Source organism: Drosophila kikkawai, chromosome X, assembly GCF_030179895.1.
Source record: "Drosophila kikkawai strain 14028-0561.14 chromosome X, DkikHiC1v2, whole genome shotgun sequence".
NCBI classification, from domain to species: Eukaryota; Metazoa; Arthropoda; class Insecta; order Diptera; family Drosophilidae; genus Drosophila; species Drosophila kikkawai.
Window position 1 is genome coordinate 1,795,169 of NC_091733.1, and position 15,792 is coordinate 1,810,960.

The window sequence follows — 15,792 nt, forward strand, 5'->3', positions numbered from 1 at the left end:
TGCTTGGATCAAGGTAATTTTTTTTTTTTTTTTTTTATATATCTTGGTATCTATTTTGTCATTCCGAATTGTAAAAAAAAAAGCTTTAGTGAAACCAAGTTAGCTATTAGTAGTCTAGAAAGTTTATCACATTGTACTAGTGTTTAAAAATAACTTACACACCAAACTAAGTAAACGCTGCAGCACCTGTCACACCGAGATTTCCTGCCACACAGTGTGAACTATTCAAGGCTTTCACTCGTAAGGTAAACACTTTCGGCATCAGTTCGTTTCGAAATCAGAAAACAAAAATTATAATAATTTCTAAAACAATTCCCAGAGTTTTTAAACTAGAATTTATAGGGATCTGAAGCCGGTGCTATTAAGTCCATCAGCCAAAATGTCTATGACCCGAGTCATTAGGAGCACCTCTCTGCTTCTCTCCCAGCCCCGTATTCTGATTCCCTTGCAAATACTGCGGGAAAAGGCTGACTACGGAAAAACCGTGAGCAATCTTAAGATCAATAAGGAAACAAAGCTTCTGGTGCAAGGTTTTACTGGCAAGCAGGCCACCTTTCATTCGGAGGCAGCACTCAAATACGGCACAAAAGTCGTGGGTGGAGTCTCTCCCAAAAAGGGTGGCACAGAACATCTGGGCAAGTCCGTGTTCGCCTCGGTCTCGGAAGCGGTAGATGCGGTAAAGCCAGATGCCACTGTAATCTTCATACCACCACCTACCGCTGCCGAAGGTATTTGTGAGGCGATCGAGAGCGAGATCGGCCTAATCGTCGCTATTACCGAGGGCATACCGCAGACGGATATGGTTCGCATTATGCAGATGCTGCACTCACAAGAGAAGAGTCGGTTGCTGGGTCCGAACTGTCCAGGTATAATCTCACCGGACCAATGCAAGATCGGAATCATGCCAGGGGATATCCACAAAAGAGGCTCCGTGGGCATTGTTTCTAGGTCGGGAACGCTAACCTATGAGTCGGTGCAGCAGACCACCAAGTGTAGTAGCCAAGAGGCAGGTGCTCACTAGATACTGTGGGTTTTCCAGTGTACAATCGGATCGGTATGTGTGCACTTCTTGCTATGCTCGGTTCAAAGCTCGTCGGATATGTCGTGGACCTTCCTCACCGATTATAAGTCACACCCTTTCACTACTGTAATAAAAGTTTAAGTGCACATTCTGTAAACTAAATGATTGATCAACGGTTGAATTAATCGGACGTACGGACGGACCCTAAAGAGTAGGTATAAGAGAGGAACACTCGCGTTGTGGGTGGCTGAGGTGTCGTTCGCCCCCACGTCTTTACCCTCCCTGCCGTGGTAAACTCCGATAATTAAGTGTTACCCCTTAACTAAGTTCATCTTTCCGATCTTAGCTCATTCTAAAGTAATTCGACATCCACTTGCTGTATTAACATAGACCAAAAATATACGTTTTTACTCCATTATTATTTCGTTAAACTTCAGGATAATTCATAATTCTGTCTCTTACAATTATTCATCATTTTCTTAACCTCTCTAGTCCCTAGCTATTTATCTCTACGTTAATTGAAATTTATATAAACAAACGCGTAAATGTGCGGCTCGCTTAGGATCCCGTTTAAATTATACATACGATCGATATATATTTACAGAATAAATCAAATATGCGGCCTTTGTGCCGATTTACTTTCGATATATTGACTTACGCTCAGATCCTCCGTTGCTGGTTCGTTGGGCCCATCGAAGTTGCAGGTGCTGATGGCTGTTAGTTGGAAAGTTCAGAAACGATATTTAAATGGGACGCTCGCGTTCGCATTCACATATTACGCTAAACGGCAGAAAAGCAACAACAATATCAATTTCTTTCTATCTAACGTTACGCATTACTTTAAATTTAATCGATCTCAAAACTTCTCTACATCCTTCGGGTTACTGGAGCCATCCAGCGGGAGCGCGCTGCTCGCCGCGACGCGCCTCCAACTTCTTCGACAGGTCACATGCCTGCCGCGCAAGCGAGCTCTCTATCCGGCTGCGCCTGCTCCAGCCTAGTCTCCGCTCAGCTACCTTAGCTGCACCTCCACTGTTCCTACTGGATTATGCTCGAAAAGGTAATGCTTAGCCGCTGTCCATACAGTCGAATCGCCTTAGGCTGCACGAGGCCGGTTACATAACTCCGAGAACTCAGACACAGGCCGCCTCTGGTCTGACTCTTGGAGATTTCTCGCTCCCGGTTTAGTGCGGTCGCACTCGGATCGCTATAGCTCCTTGGCAGCCGACGTGGCGAAGCAGAGGTTCCCAAAAAGTAGGGTTACGCGCACGTGCTGCGTTGGCCGCACGTCGACGTCTCTGCCGCTGTAGGGCCTCCGAAAAGTTAGGTTATGGCCGCTCGGTCGCACAGCGTTGGGCTGCACGTCGACGTCGCTGCCGCCGTAGGGCTTCCAAAGAGTAAGGTTATGGCCGCTCGGTTGCACCGCGCCGCCTTGTTCGCTGATCGCCCACTTTTGCCGCGTGTGGCTGCCACGCCGGCGATACGTCCACGCCTAGCGAAGGACGTAAGAGCCGTCGCCTAGCGTCAAACTAGCCCTGCACAACAAAAGGGTTAACTAAACTATAGACTCTGCCGTTCCGTGGTTAATATTTACCCGTTCTCACTCGTGCACAACTCTTATTAGGTTTTGCCACTGGTCTCTTGCTGGCACTTTACTATTAATTCGATTGAAACTGTACAATCCACGTGCCGGAATTATTATAGTAAAAATGATCTACGATGCGTGTGCTTTGCTCTGGTTTTCAATTTCAAGTGAGCGAGCGTCACAAAATTTCTCTACACGCAGCGTGCCTTGCATAGCAAACGAGCCAAAAGCTACGGGACTTTTCCCAAATCCTCTCTCGCGCTCTCGATGCTCGCGAGCGAAGGACTGGAGGAAGGAAAAATAAGCAAAAAATCGTACGATTTCGCTGGCGCTGCGAATGCAGGTAGAAGAAAAACGGCATGTTCTGGAAGGCGCTACCCTACACTCTAGTCGCGGCATATGCGTTTCGATGGGTCGGTTCTATCATTTAAACTTACGATTATACTTATTTATATTTTCCTATTTGTTTTCTCTGCCCTTACCCTCTGACCCCTACACCACAGTTAACTCGTCGAGAGTCCTACTCGAAGAGGTTTTAACTGAAAAAAGGTCAGACAAGGATCGTTCTAGCTCTTTATGTCTTTCAGGTGATACACCCCTAAGGATTTCCCGACATCGTTTTCTAATTCATAGTAAATATGGCTAAGCTTCTTAGTAACTGTCGCTTTCATAAAGACTGGAGCCAGCTTACTGTTGAACTGTTTAGCCGCATTGCTTTGCGCAAAACTGCGGGCATACACAGTGTCACCGACTTTAAAACATGCTGAACGCGAGCGCAAATTATAAACTCTTGTCTTCATGCGTTTCCTTAATTTTCTTCTGCGCTTGACTACGTGCTAGCTGCATGACATCAGGCGTTTTCAACAAAGTATCATCCTGTAACGACTTAATGTTTCTTAGTAATTCATAGTCCTTTCCGTTCATGATCATATTTTGACCAAAACACAAATAATAAGGTGAAAATCCGGTGCTACGATGATTGTTCGCTCTTAAAGATGCGCTAATTTCGTCTATATTCCTATCCCAATCGGTATGATCAGTCCCGATATAAGGTCTTATGGCTGCCAGTACGGATCTATTTACTCGCTCGCTCGCGTTGGCTTGGGGAGAGTAAATGGCTGTACACACATGTGCTACGCCGAATCGCGTTAGAAAAGCCTTAAAATATCCAGATTTAAACTGTGATCCGTTGTCCGTTAGTATGGATTCCGGAACTCCGAATGTACAGAAGACGTATTTCACCAAAAAGTCGCAAATTCTATCAGAAGTAAACTTTCGCAATGGGTGCAAGAAGTGAAACTTCGTGAAGTGATCGACGATAATAAGCAGACCTATGTTACCGCTCTTGGATCGCGGATATGGTCCTAAGAGATCCATATAAAGTTTCTGAAACGGTCTTTGGGAAGTTGTTGGATTCCCCATGGGTGGTCTTAAGATTTGATTAGGACTTTTGGTCGACTTGCAAATGCAACAGTTAGCTACGTAATCACGGATTTGGGTCACCATCCCAGGCCAAAATAAATAACGCTTCAATTTCTCAATCATTTTGGACATGCCTACATGAGCTGAATCTGGGGCATCGTGTGCTCGGTACAAGATAGCGTTTCGTAAGGCTGTCGGGACCAAGAGCTTCCAAGCATCCGCTGCTGGTAGTGCGTCTCCCTTTGCAATTTCTGTTCGTTTGTATACAAATTTACCCGATATTTTCAGATCAGGCAATCTTGCTTGATTTGTTTGGATTTGGTCGATCAGGCTTAGGTATTCCTCCGAATCGAATTCGCTAGATGACAAATCAATGATTGGGCCTGCGTCTGTGACTTCCTCTAGGTTAGATTCTTCACGACGCGACAACGCATCCGCAACTACGTTCTGCGAGCCGCTTCTGTGCTTTATACTGAATGAGAAACCCTGCAACTGGATTGACCATCTAGCCAATCGTCCTGACAGGTCTTTCTGCTTCATCAGCCACTGTAAGGATGCGTGATCTGTCACTACACAAAATTCCTGCCCCTCTATATAACCACGAAACTTTTTAATCCCTCTAATCACTGCTAAGCACTCTAGTTCGGTCACAGAATAGTTTCGCTGTGCTTTCGTTAGCTTCTCTGACATGTACGCTATTGGTAACTCAACGCCGTCTTCATTTTCTTGGGCTAATACGCATCCAAGCCCATACAGACTAGCATCGCAAAGCAATATGAACTTATTATGAAAATCTGGGGTTCGTAACACAGGTGAGGAGGTTAGTTTCGCCTTCACTAACTTGAATGCCTCTTCAGCTTCCGGATCCCAGCTAAACTTACGGTTCTTCTTAAGCAATTCTGTGAGTGGTAAGGTGATCGTAGCATAATTGTCTACGAATCGCCTATACCAGCCTGCTAGTCCTAAGAACCTCCGAAGTTGTTTGACTGTCGTCGGGATCGGAAATGTGTCGATTGCGCTAACCTTGCCTGGATCGACTTTGATCTGTCCATATCCTATGATAAAGCCTAAGTATTTAATCTCGGTCATACAAAATTTCGACTTCGCTATGTTAATAGTTAAATTAGCTTAACTTCATCGCGATTTCTTCTAACAACACCATGTGGGACTCGAAATCTTCCGACAGAATTAATAAATCGTCTAGGTATACGAATACCCTAGTGCGCAAATGTGTTGGTATCACGGCGTCCATCAGTCTGCATAGTGTTTGTGCTGCGTTACACAGGCCGAACGGCATTACTTTGTACTGATACAAAGGCCTGTTGGGGATCGTGAACGCTGTACACTGCCTGGACTTCTCCTCGAGTGGAATCTGCCAGAATGCGTGTTTCATATCGAGACCCGTTATGTAACGCGCTGGTGGCAATCTGCTAAGGATTCCGTCTACATGAGGGAGTGGATAGGCGTCTTTTATGGTTAGCTTGTTCACCTCCCTGGAGTCCAAACATAACCGAACTTTGTCCTCTCTTCACCAGCACGCAGTTACTGCTCCACGGGCTTCGAGATTCTTCGATCACGCCTAACGCTAACATATTCTCTACTTCGGCAAACATAAGTTTCTCCTTCGCTGGTGAGATGGGCCAATGCCTCTGTTTTACCGGCTTCGCTTGACCTACGTCTATGGAATGTTCAATTAGTTGAGTTCGACCTAATCCTTCTGACTCGTAAGAGGGAAGCTTAGAGATTACAGTCTCTAGCCTCTTTTGTTGCTCGATCGAAAGAACATGAGTTTTCGGGCTATCGTCCGGATCTTCGTCTCGCCCTACGTCAAGTTCAGCTACGCTTCCGGTCTCTTCCATTATTTTGGACAACAGACCGAAGTCTCGCCAGAAATCAACTCCCAGATATTTATTTATGTATTTAATGCTAACTAATAGTTATAAACTAAAAGTTAACAAAGGTTAATGAGCAATGGCTACCGAGGCCTTCCGCTCTACAGTGTATTAACAAAGATATGTATGTGGAATATGTTATAATTAAATTTTATGTATGAGATTCATTTTGTGTAGAAAGTATATAATTTTATTTGAGTTTGCTGCTGTTGGATTCGCAAGGAGATGGATTGGGTTATTATTGGAAAAGCAAATTGTTCTAACATGTGAAAGTGCAGTGCAGTCTATTAAAATGTGTTGGATGTCTATCGCTGAGGTGTTGCAAAAGGGACAGATACTTGTTAGGGATCTATTCATATAATGGGCGTTTGTGAGTTGTGTGTGTCCTAGTCGTAGTCTATTTATTATAATTTGTTGTTGTCGGTTGAGGTTTGTGGTTTTGAAAGAGAAGTTTGCTGGGGTGTTTAGTAAGATCTGTTTGTACCATTGGGTAGTTTGTGCTTGAAGACTGTTCAGTTTATCGGTATAGTGTTTTTTAAGGAGTTGTGTGATGTCTTTGGTGTTGAAGTTGTCTGTAAATATTAGAGGGTATTTGTGTGTTTCTTTAGCTGCTGTGTCTGCTCTCTCATTGCCTTGTATACCTATGTGGCTAGGGATCCAAATTAGTCTGATTTTGGGAAAGAGTTTGGTAATAAGTGATCTTATTGTATTAGGGTAGTAAGAGTAATTGTTTATGTTTGAAATGGATTTGATTGAGGAAAGGGAGTCCGAGCATATAGCATATTTGCCGGGTGAACCAGAGCAAATTTTTATAGCTTCATGGATTGCAATTAACTCACTAGAGATTACAGAGGAGTACTGGGGAAGGAGGCCATATTTGATTATGTCAGTATTGTTGGTTACACTGTAGCTTACAGTGTCATTTGTTTTTGAGCCGTCTGTGTAAATGAATTTGTGATCGTGTAGGGAGTTTTTAATAGAGTGGAAGAGCTGCACTATGGTCCAGTCGACCACTTTATTTGGCCAAAACCCATTTTTTGAATGTTTACCAAATAAAGTTATTTTGGTCTCTATTCATTAGAAATAGAGTGACCATCAACGTGCCATTCTCGAAATCTTCCCAGGTGGCGCCACTCTCGCACAAGAGTCTTCCAAAGACAGCTGATTGCACACGAGCGAACGGCAAGACTTAAAGTGCGAAAATTAATACAATTCTTAAATTAGGAAAAGTCATGGAAAAAACAAGAATTGTTAAATTTTTTAACTTGAATTTGATTCATTGGGATATGTACTACATGTGTTATATAGTAAAATGTTTTAAGTCGTTGTGATGTCTTTTTAATTTGGTGTTAAAGTCTATCGTCTAAAATATTAAAATTTTATTTTAAATGTAATTTTCAAAAAGGTATATAAAAGTGAGTCCAGCCTAGTCCAACCTTGAAACCAATGGTGTGTTGTAGAGTAATTAATTCTTGTTTCATTGCATATAGTGAGAAATGCCACATTTGACCACATTTCTTTAAATTTGCAATTAAAGATGCCTATATTTTGTATGAAAATGCCAATTAAAACGCTGAAGTAACGTCTTTATACTCATGCAAACTAATTAATATCCAACAAAATGTATCAAATATAGTTATTCTAATAAAATACAATAAAAAAAAAAATATTGAATCGTAGAAAGTTTTTATAACCCACTTTTCATGCAATTATAAGGAAAAACAGGACTATTTTCCGATTCTTTCTATGTAAAATATAGGAACTCGTCATCCGATTCCTATAAAATTTTTAATATGTAGTTAAAATGACTTAATCTTGAAGTAAACGAAGTTTTATGAATTTATCTTAAAAATTTCTAAGTCGTTCCTATGAAAGCTATAGGATATAGTTTCCTGATCCGGATAATTTTGATCCAGTATCATCCTATAAGTATAATTTTACGATTGGTAAAGTTTCAAGTTGATATCTTTTAAATTGACGAAGTTATTAATTTTGGCCAAAAAAAGTGGTCGGCTGGACCATAGTGAGCTGGTGGTATGTTATAGGTGAAGTTGTGTTTTTGTTGTATAGGGAAAGGGAGGTGTTTGTGGCTTTAAGAATTATTCCCGGATTGTATTTTTTTGACGTGTAGAATTTGGCGGGAGAGAATGGAAGGGAAAATGATTTGCAGGAGTCGATGATTCTGTCTAATGTGCTAGGGTATCTGTAGTTTCTTTTTGTTTTGGCTATGGATTTGGATAGTTTGCCTATTGGGGAGTTATGAGAGAGAATAAGTTTAGTTCCGAGCTTGCTTGTTAAAAGTTTACATCTGTTTTCTAGTGTATTAATTTTAGCTTCAATTAGCAGGTTATAAATAGGAGTTGTTCTAAAGGCCCCGAGGGCTGCTCTTATAGCAGAGTTTTGGGTCGATTTAAGGCAGTTTAAGATGGTGGTGGGAGCTTTCCCGTATATAGGTAGGCAGTAATCAATTTTTGAGATGAGGATAGAGTTTACAATTTGTATGAGGGAGGTTGTGTTGCAGTTGTATTTTCTTGAGGAGAGGTGTTTTATGATATTTAGGGGACGGGAGAGGGATGTTTTCAGGTTAGTAATGTGATGGTTCCAACTGTATCGTTTGTTTATCGTGAGTCCTAGGATTTTTGTATGATCAGTGGTTGGGATGTTGATGGAACCAGTGATGATGTTTGCACTGCAACTTCTTTTCCGGCATATGTGGAGTAGTTGACATTTATCAATTGATAGTGAAGAACCTGAGTAAGAACACCATTCTCCGATTTGATGGAAAAGAGTTGAAAGGTTGACTTGGGGATTGTTGTTACGGTTATGTTGCAGTATTAGATGAAAGTCGTCAGCATAGGCTGTAAAAGAAAGATTATTTCGGATGGAGATAATGTTAGTTAGGGAGTTGTAGGCGATAAGGAAGAGGATAACGGATATAGGGGATCCTTGAGGGATACCATTATCTAGTGGGAAGTTTATGGAGAGAGATGTGCCGTTTTTAACTATTATTTTTCTGTTCGTCATGAAATTCCATACGTATTTTATAATTCGGGGACCAAGTTTCCATTTTTCTAGTTGGTGAATGAGAGAATGAATGCCTATTTTATCAAAAGCTTTTGCAAAATCGAGAGAGATAATAGAGATGTGTTTTTTTAGAGACAATGATCTTGTTGCAAGGTGGTCCACATAAAGTAGACTGTCTAGAACTGATCTGCCACGCTTAAAACCAAATTGATTATTATGAATTAGTTTATTTGAAAGGACAAACCACCACAATCTATTTGCGACGACTTTGTCTAGGACTTTGGCTAAGCATGGGTTAAGGGAAATGGGACGGTAGGAGTTGGGGTTGGTTTTGGGTTTATTGGGTTTAAGGATTGGTAACACAAGATATATATCTTGCTTCAGTCCTGGAATCACAAAAAATTCGACTGGATGTGTACGATTTCGATAATTGATGTCTGCCACGAGTCTGCCTACGACTGGGCACTCGGAGTTATTCGCGGTTTTTATGCGACCTGAACATTTTCGTAAATTTGGGTTCTGAGCTAAGTCTCTAGCAGCGTTGCCTCCGATACAGCTTATCGTTGCTCCTGAATCGAGTAACGCCACATAGCGCTTACCCACTAAATCGATTTCCGTGTATAAACGGTTATCGGAATTCATAAAAACTGCTGCTATCAACTTTTTCCGGTTCTTTCGAACCTTGTTCCAAAATGATCGCACTCTTAGTGTTGAACGTCCGGGTTTGTGAGTGTCAATACTGCTGCAAACGTCTGCGAATATTCTTCGTCTGGCTTCAGCGTACTGTGCTTCACGTATATGATATGGTTGGTTAACTTTTGCTGTGTTTGGGTGTACTTCTTGCAGATTTGAAACTTCACACGGTTCTGTCTGCGTACCACTACTGGATTTAAATGTTTCGGATGCGACGCGTGGATTTTGGCCGACGCATCCCTTTGTCGGTTTTCCGATGGTCTACAGTGCTGACAGTTCGGCTTAAAAGTCTTCTTGGCTCCGCATCCATAACAGAAGATGCTGCGAACTTCAAGACACTCGTCGAACCTATGGCCTATCTTATCGCAGTTCCAACATCTTATCTGATTAGTCTGTAGGGCTGACACATCTTCTAGACCTACGTCCTCAGATTCCTGTTCTAGTTGAGCAATATAAGGTCGTGTTCCAACTTGGTTCTTCCCTTGCTGCGGTCTATTCTGCTTACAAAACTGTTCGTGTGTTCGTATCTCTTCCCTTAAGGTGACTAAGGAATCTATGCGCAAATGCATCAACTCGTACCTCAGCGATGGCTTCGCATGCCGAATCAGCATTTCAACTAACGACTGCTCTGAAAGTCGAGTACTCAAGCGCGAAACCAACTTTTCTATTTGGAATTGGTATTCTTCGAATGGTTCCCTGTCTGCTTGACGCCTACTATTGATAGATTCCCATATGTCCATGTCTGTATCCACATCTCGAAATTTCTGTCTAAATTCCCTGCAAAACTCTGCCCATGTAAAATTCGTACATGCTTGGTGGAATTTCCAATACCACTCATTCGCTTTGCCGGTAAAGAACAGATGTAGGTGATCACAAAGAAGCTGATGATCTGCGTTCAAGTTTTGTTGGGCTAGTGCTTGTACTCTGTACAGAAAATCCTCTGTCTGCAAACCATCTTTGGCTCCATCAAATTTGATGTGCCAACTCTGGATAATACCGGGCACCTTCTCCGGCTGCACCGAAGTGTGCGACCTCTCAGAGTTTCGACTAGATTGTCGATTCCCTAATCTCTCGTTTTGCTCCCTGTTCGGTAAGTTCAATCCTGACCCTGGCTGAGTTTGACCTACCGCGAAAGCTTGTCCCTGTGTTACATTGTTCATGCTTCTCCTACTCGGGGATTGCGCATTCTGTTCGAGCTGCAAATTCGATATCTGTGATTGTATGAAAAGAGTCAAATCCTGCATAAGCTTCTGTTGCTGAGACTGCATTGCTGCTTGAACTACTCTACCTATTTCTTCGACACTCTCTGCTCTAGATGAATCGAGAATTGATGGTGTATTAGCGCTTCTATCGCGCTGCTGCGCCACGTTACTACGTTGCTGAGTCCTAGTAACCATACCTCTGCGTTGCCCCAAACTTCGACCTCTTCTTGGTTTATTCCTGTTACGGCCTCGGTTTGTGATAAGACTGCTGCTGCCTTCGCCAGCGTCATATTCATTGGGTGCTCTTCCTGACTCGGATCTTTGTTCTGCATCTGCCAATTCGGCTAACAAGTTATTGTTCGATACTGACAACTGCTGCACCGTGCATGGTTGATTGCAAGTCGGACACGAGTTCGTTACTGACAAGTGATCTCTAATACATTGGTGATGAAATCGATGATTACAAGGAGAAGCTGCTGTCAGATCGTTCACGCTTAAAGGTCGTGTGCATAGAATGCAAACACTCTCGTCATTATTAGAAGCGGCTGCTAAATTCTCTAAGCTATGATGAATAGGCATTTTCTTCTTGTGTATCTGTTATTGGTTGCTTAATATTTTCAAATTATGGTCTTTGTTTTTCCAGCTAGTTTCTGTCGAATACCTTCTTGCTGAGCGTTCTCTCCTAACCAACTCTATACCAATATTGTCTATATTGTTGCGGCTTTATAGGTTTGTATTCGCTGTATTGGTCATCCATCGAAGTTCCTCCGACCACTTGATATTCCTACATACGCGTACAGTACCTTTTGCCAGTAGTCTAAACTGTCGCCTTTGGATAGCATTCTGCGCTCGGTTATACTGGCATGACACTGCCGCATTAATTAAAGACTTCATTAAAGATTTGACAGCGCTATAGCGTTTTACACAAGTGCGAGCAAGACGACTATATGGCGCTCTAATGCATTAGAATAATGCATTAGCTACTTCATTGCCGCGATAATCGATAGATCTACATATTATATACTAGATACTCGATAACAAAATACGGGTTTAATGAAGAAAATTGTAATTGAAAAATGTATTAGCCAGCTCATTGACAGTATGGTCTTACAATGAGAAGTTTATTTTTATATAATTTCGCTGGTTTTTGAACTGAAAATATATTAGAAAATTAGCAAAAATAATATGTTTTGCGGTAGCAAGGTTCTTGCGCTGTAAAATTAATTAAAATTATTTTTTTTTGTAATAATTAAAAAAATTTTAAGCATTATAGGTTAAAAACATATATTTAAAGGATTCTGCATCTATTTATGCAATAATACTTCGACGAGGAATTCAGAAATTCATAATAATACGCCGCGAATGGCGGCCGTTTTTTTTGTTTACCTTTTACGGTCGGTGTGACCGTAGTCGTATTACCAAAATAATCCAAGAAAATGACACATATAGTGGACTCTTTCAAGGTTCTAATGAAGTAGCTAATAATTGAAAACTGCATTAGTGTATCATATGGGCATTAGTACTGGTCGATAGTACCACGAAGTTTTGATAACATATGGCTATTCCAAGCTACTAATTCCGAATTCGCTTCCCTCTACCTATCGAACGGGAGTTTGATCCACCTAACTAATTTCAGGCTCGAGTTTTTGCGCCTGTGAGTGGGTTCGTTGCGGTCGACTTGATCCGTAAGATCTCGAATCGAAGACGCAATTCCGGCTAAGAAGTCCTCAACTCGCAACTAGCAAATCTCTAGTATGAAATAGTAACAATTTCTGCTGATTAAATTAATTACAAAAAATTCTTTTGGATGGATAGTCGAGCATTTTCATGGGCTAAAACCACTCGAGGGTCCTGCACCTAAAACAATAGGTATTTGCGGCTCCTGCGAGTTGAACTATAGCTTGATATTCTTCTTCCTCTTATTTCTCAAATGCAGATAACGGTCTTTGGCCCCACGTTGGGCGCCATTTTATTTATGTAGTAACCAAGAGGCAGGTGCTCACTAGATACTGTGGGTTTTCCAGTGTACAATCGGATCGGTATGTGTGCACTTCTTGCTATGCTCAGTTCAAAGCTCGTCGGATATGTCGTGGACCTTCCTCACCGATTATAAGTCACACCCTTTCACTACTGTAATAAAAGTTTAAGTGCACATTCTGTAAACTAAATGATTGGTCAACGGTTGAATTAATCGGACGTACGGACGGACCCTAAAGAGTAGGTATAAGAGAGGAACACTCGCGTTGTGGGTGGCTGAGGTGTCGTTCGCCCCCACGTCTTTACCCTCCCTGCCGTGGTAAACTCCGATAATTAAGTGTTACCCCTTAACTAAGTTCATCTTTCCGATCTTAGCTCATTCTAAAGTAATTCGACATCCACTTGCTGTATTAACATAGACCAAAAATATACGTTTTTACTCCATTATTATTTCGTTAAACTTCAGGATAATTCATAATTCTGTCTCTTACAATTATTCATCATTTTCTTAACCTCTCTAGTCCCTAGCTATTTATCTCTACGTTAATTGAAATTTATATAAACAAACGCGTAAATGTGCGGCTCGCTTAGGATCCCGTTTAAATTATACATACGATCGATATATATTTACAGAATAAATCGGCCTTTGTGCCGATTTACTTTCGATATATTGACTTACGCTCAGATCCTCCGCTGCTGGTTCGTTGGGCCCATCGAAGTTGCAGGTGCTGATGGCTGTTAGTTGGAAAGTTCAGAAACGATATTTAAATGGGACGCTCGCGTTCGCATTCACATATTACGCTAAACGGCAGAAAAGCAACAACAATATCAATTTCTTTCCATCTTACGTTACGCATTACTTTAAATTTTAATTGATCTCCGAACTTCTCTACATCCTCCGGGTTACTGGAATCATCCAGCGGGAGCGCGCTGCTCGCCGCGACGCGCCTCCAACTTCTTCGACAGGTCACATGCCTGCCGCTCAAGCGAGCTCTCTATCCGGCTGCGCCTGCTCCTGCCTAGTCTCCGCTCAGCTGCCTTAGCTGCACCTTCACTGTTCCTACTGGCTTATGCTCGAAAAGGTAATGCTTAGCCGCTGTCCATACAGCCGAATCGCCTTAGTTGGGGCTGCACGAGGCCGGTTACATTACTCCGAGAACTCAGACACAGGCCGCCTCTGGTCTGACTCTTGGAGATTTAGTGCGGTCGCACTCGGATCGCTATAGCTCCTTGGCAGCCGACGTGGCAAAGCAGAGGTACCCACAAAGTAGGGTTACGCGCACGTGCTGCGTTGGCCGCACGTCGACGTCTCTGCCGCTGTAGGGCCTCCGAAAAGTTAGGTTATGGCCGCTCGGTCGCACAGCGTTGGGCTGCACGTCGACGTCGCTGCCGCCGTAGGGCTTCCAAAGAGTAGGGTTATGGCCGCTCGGTTGCACCGCGTTGAGCTGCACGTCGATGATCGCCAACTTCTGCCGCGTGTGGCTGCCACGCCGGCGATACGCCCACGCCTAGCGAAGGACGTAAGAGCCGTCGCCTAGCGTCAAACTAGCCCTGCACAACAAAAGGGTTAACTAAACTATAGACTCTGCCGTTCCGTGGTAAATATTTACCCGTTCTCACTCGTGCACAACTCTTATTAAGTTTTGCCACTGGTCTCTTGCTGGCACTTTACTATTAATTCGAATGAAACTGTACAATCCACGTGCCGGAATTATTATAGTAAAAATGATCTACGATGCGTGTGCTTTGCTCTGGTTTTCAATTTCAAGTGAGCGAGCGTCACAAAATTTCTCTACACGCAGCGTGCCTTGCATAGCAAACGAGCCAAAAGCTACGGGACTTTTCCCAAATTCTCTCTCGCGCTCTCGATGCTCGCGAGCGAAGGACTGGAGGAAGGAAAAATAAGCAAAAAATCGTACGATTTCGCTGGCGCTGCGAATGCAGGTAGAAGAAAAACGGCATGTTCTGGAAGGCGCTACCCTACACTCTAGTCGCGGCATATGCGTTTCGATGGGTCGGTTCTATCATTTAAACTTACGGTTATACTTATTTATATTTTCCTATTTGTTTTCTCTGCCCTTACCCTCTGACCCCTACACAAGGTGGGCCTTGGACAAGCCCTTTGCGTGGGTTGTGGCGGCGACCCCTTTAACGGAACTAGCTTTATTGACGCCCTCCGTGTCTTTTTGCCTGACAAGGAAATCAAGGGAATTAAATTAATTGGGGAGATCGGGGGCACCGCGGAGGAGGAAGCGGCGGACTACCTACAGAAGAACAATACAGGCTATGAGGCCAAGCCGGTAGTGGGCTTCATCGCCGGCCAAACTGCACCCCCAGGACGTCGGATGGGCCACGCCGGCGCTATTATATCTGGCGGTAAGGGCGCTGCCAAAGACAAAGTGGAAGCCCTTCAGAAGGCTGGCGTCCGGATGACGACAAACCCTTGCCATCTGGGATCCACGCTGCTCGAAGAGATGATACGCCTAAAATTGGTCCCAAAGCCGGATGGAAAGGTTTCAGCGGGTAAAAAATAGGCAGGAGAGAAGTGTCAAATAACCAGTGACCAAGACCACCGCGAAGCAATTTCCATTAGTGTATTTGACCAATACATTAAAACATGAAATAAGCTCAGCAATTTTCCAATTAAATCGCTTACTTTTTCCCAATACTGCGCCGCCGACAAACTCATAAAATACCTCCCTAAAAGCCACAATATATAAAACGCTTGCTACGAAATAGAGGCAAAATTTACTAACCCTATAGGGCGAGAAGGATTCACTTTTGCATCGTTTTTGGCAAATCGGTATGCAGATGCGATAAGATAAATACTAGAATGAACACTTTCGTTTGATATGTTTAGTTGGATGTTAGTTAGCTCAGTTACCGAATGGAAAGCCACACATAATGTAGACGTCCTAGATTATTCACAAGGGAATTAATATTTAATCAAATAATGATTATTTTTACAAATATGAA

The 15,792-nt window shown here is 42.8% G+C and overlaps 2 protein-coding genes and 1 long non-coding RNA gene across 3 annotated transcripts; 2 read left to right on the plus strand and 1 right to left on the minus strand.

Moving 5' to 3' along the window:
* Positions 1 to 211: 211 nt before the first annotated feature.
* On the plus strand, positions 212 to 1,183 carry LOC138927856 (succinate--CoA ligase [ADP/GDP-forming] subunit alpha, mitochondrial-like). The gene has a single exon (XM_041774620.2). It carries the CDS (start codon positions 380 to 382, stop codon positions 1,019 to 1,021), a length of 642 nt encoding a protein of 213 aa, XP_041630554.1. The 5' UTR covers positions 212 to 379; the 3' UTR covers positions 1,022 to 1,183.
* A 661-nt stretch (positions 1,184 to 1,844) lies between these two features.
* LOC121502003 (uncharacterized) lies at positions 1,845 to 3,024 on the minus strand. The gene is made up of 2 exons (XR_005990776.2): positions 2,616 to 3,024; positions 1,845 to 2,556 (listed from the first exon to the last, which is right to left on the minus strand). It is a non-coding gene; the product is annotated as an uncharacterized lncRNA (long non-coding RNA).
* Positions 3,025 to 14,674: 11,650 nt separating this feature from the next.
* On the plus strand, positions 14,675 to 15,552 carry LOC121502002 (succinate--CoA ligase [ADP/GDP-forming] subunit alpha, mitochondrial-like). The gene is made up of 2 exons (XM_070288178.1): positions 14,675 to 14,830; positions 14,919 to 15,552. The coding sequence occupies exons 1-2, from the start codon at positions 14,777 to 14,779 to the stop codon at positions 15,348 to 15,350; spliced, it is 486 nt and encodes a 161-aa protein (XP_070144279.1). The 5' UTR covers positions 14,675 to 14,776; the 3' UTR covers positions 15,351 to 15,552.
* The last annotated feature ends 240 nt before the right edge of the window (positions 15,553 to 15,792 follow it).

What these genes read in the sequence shown, in the direction of transcription:
- LOC121502002 (XM_070288178.1), top strand. Translation starts at nt 14,777, where the DNA reads ATGTTCTGGAAGGCGCTACCCTACACTCTAGTCGCGGCATATGCGTTT. An exon ending in CGGCATATGCGTTTCGATGG is followed by an intron (nt 14,831 to 14,918) that starts GTCGGTTCTATC and finishes CCCCTACACAAG; the next exon opens with GTGGGCCTTGGACAAGCCCT.
- LOC138927856 (XM_041774620.2), top strand. Translation starts at nt 380, where the DNA reads ATGTCTATGACCCGAGTCATTAGGAGCACCTCTCTGCTTCTCTCCCAG.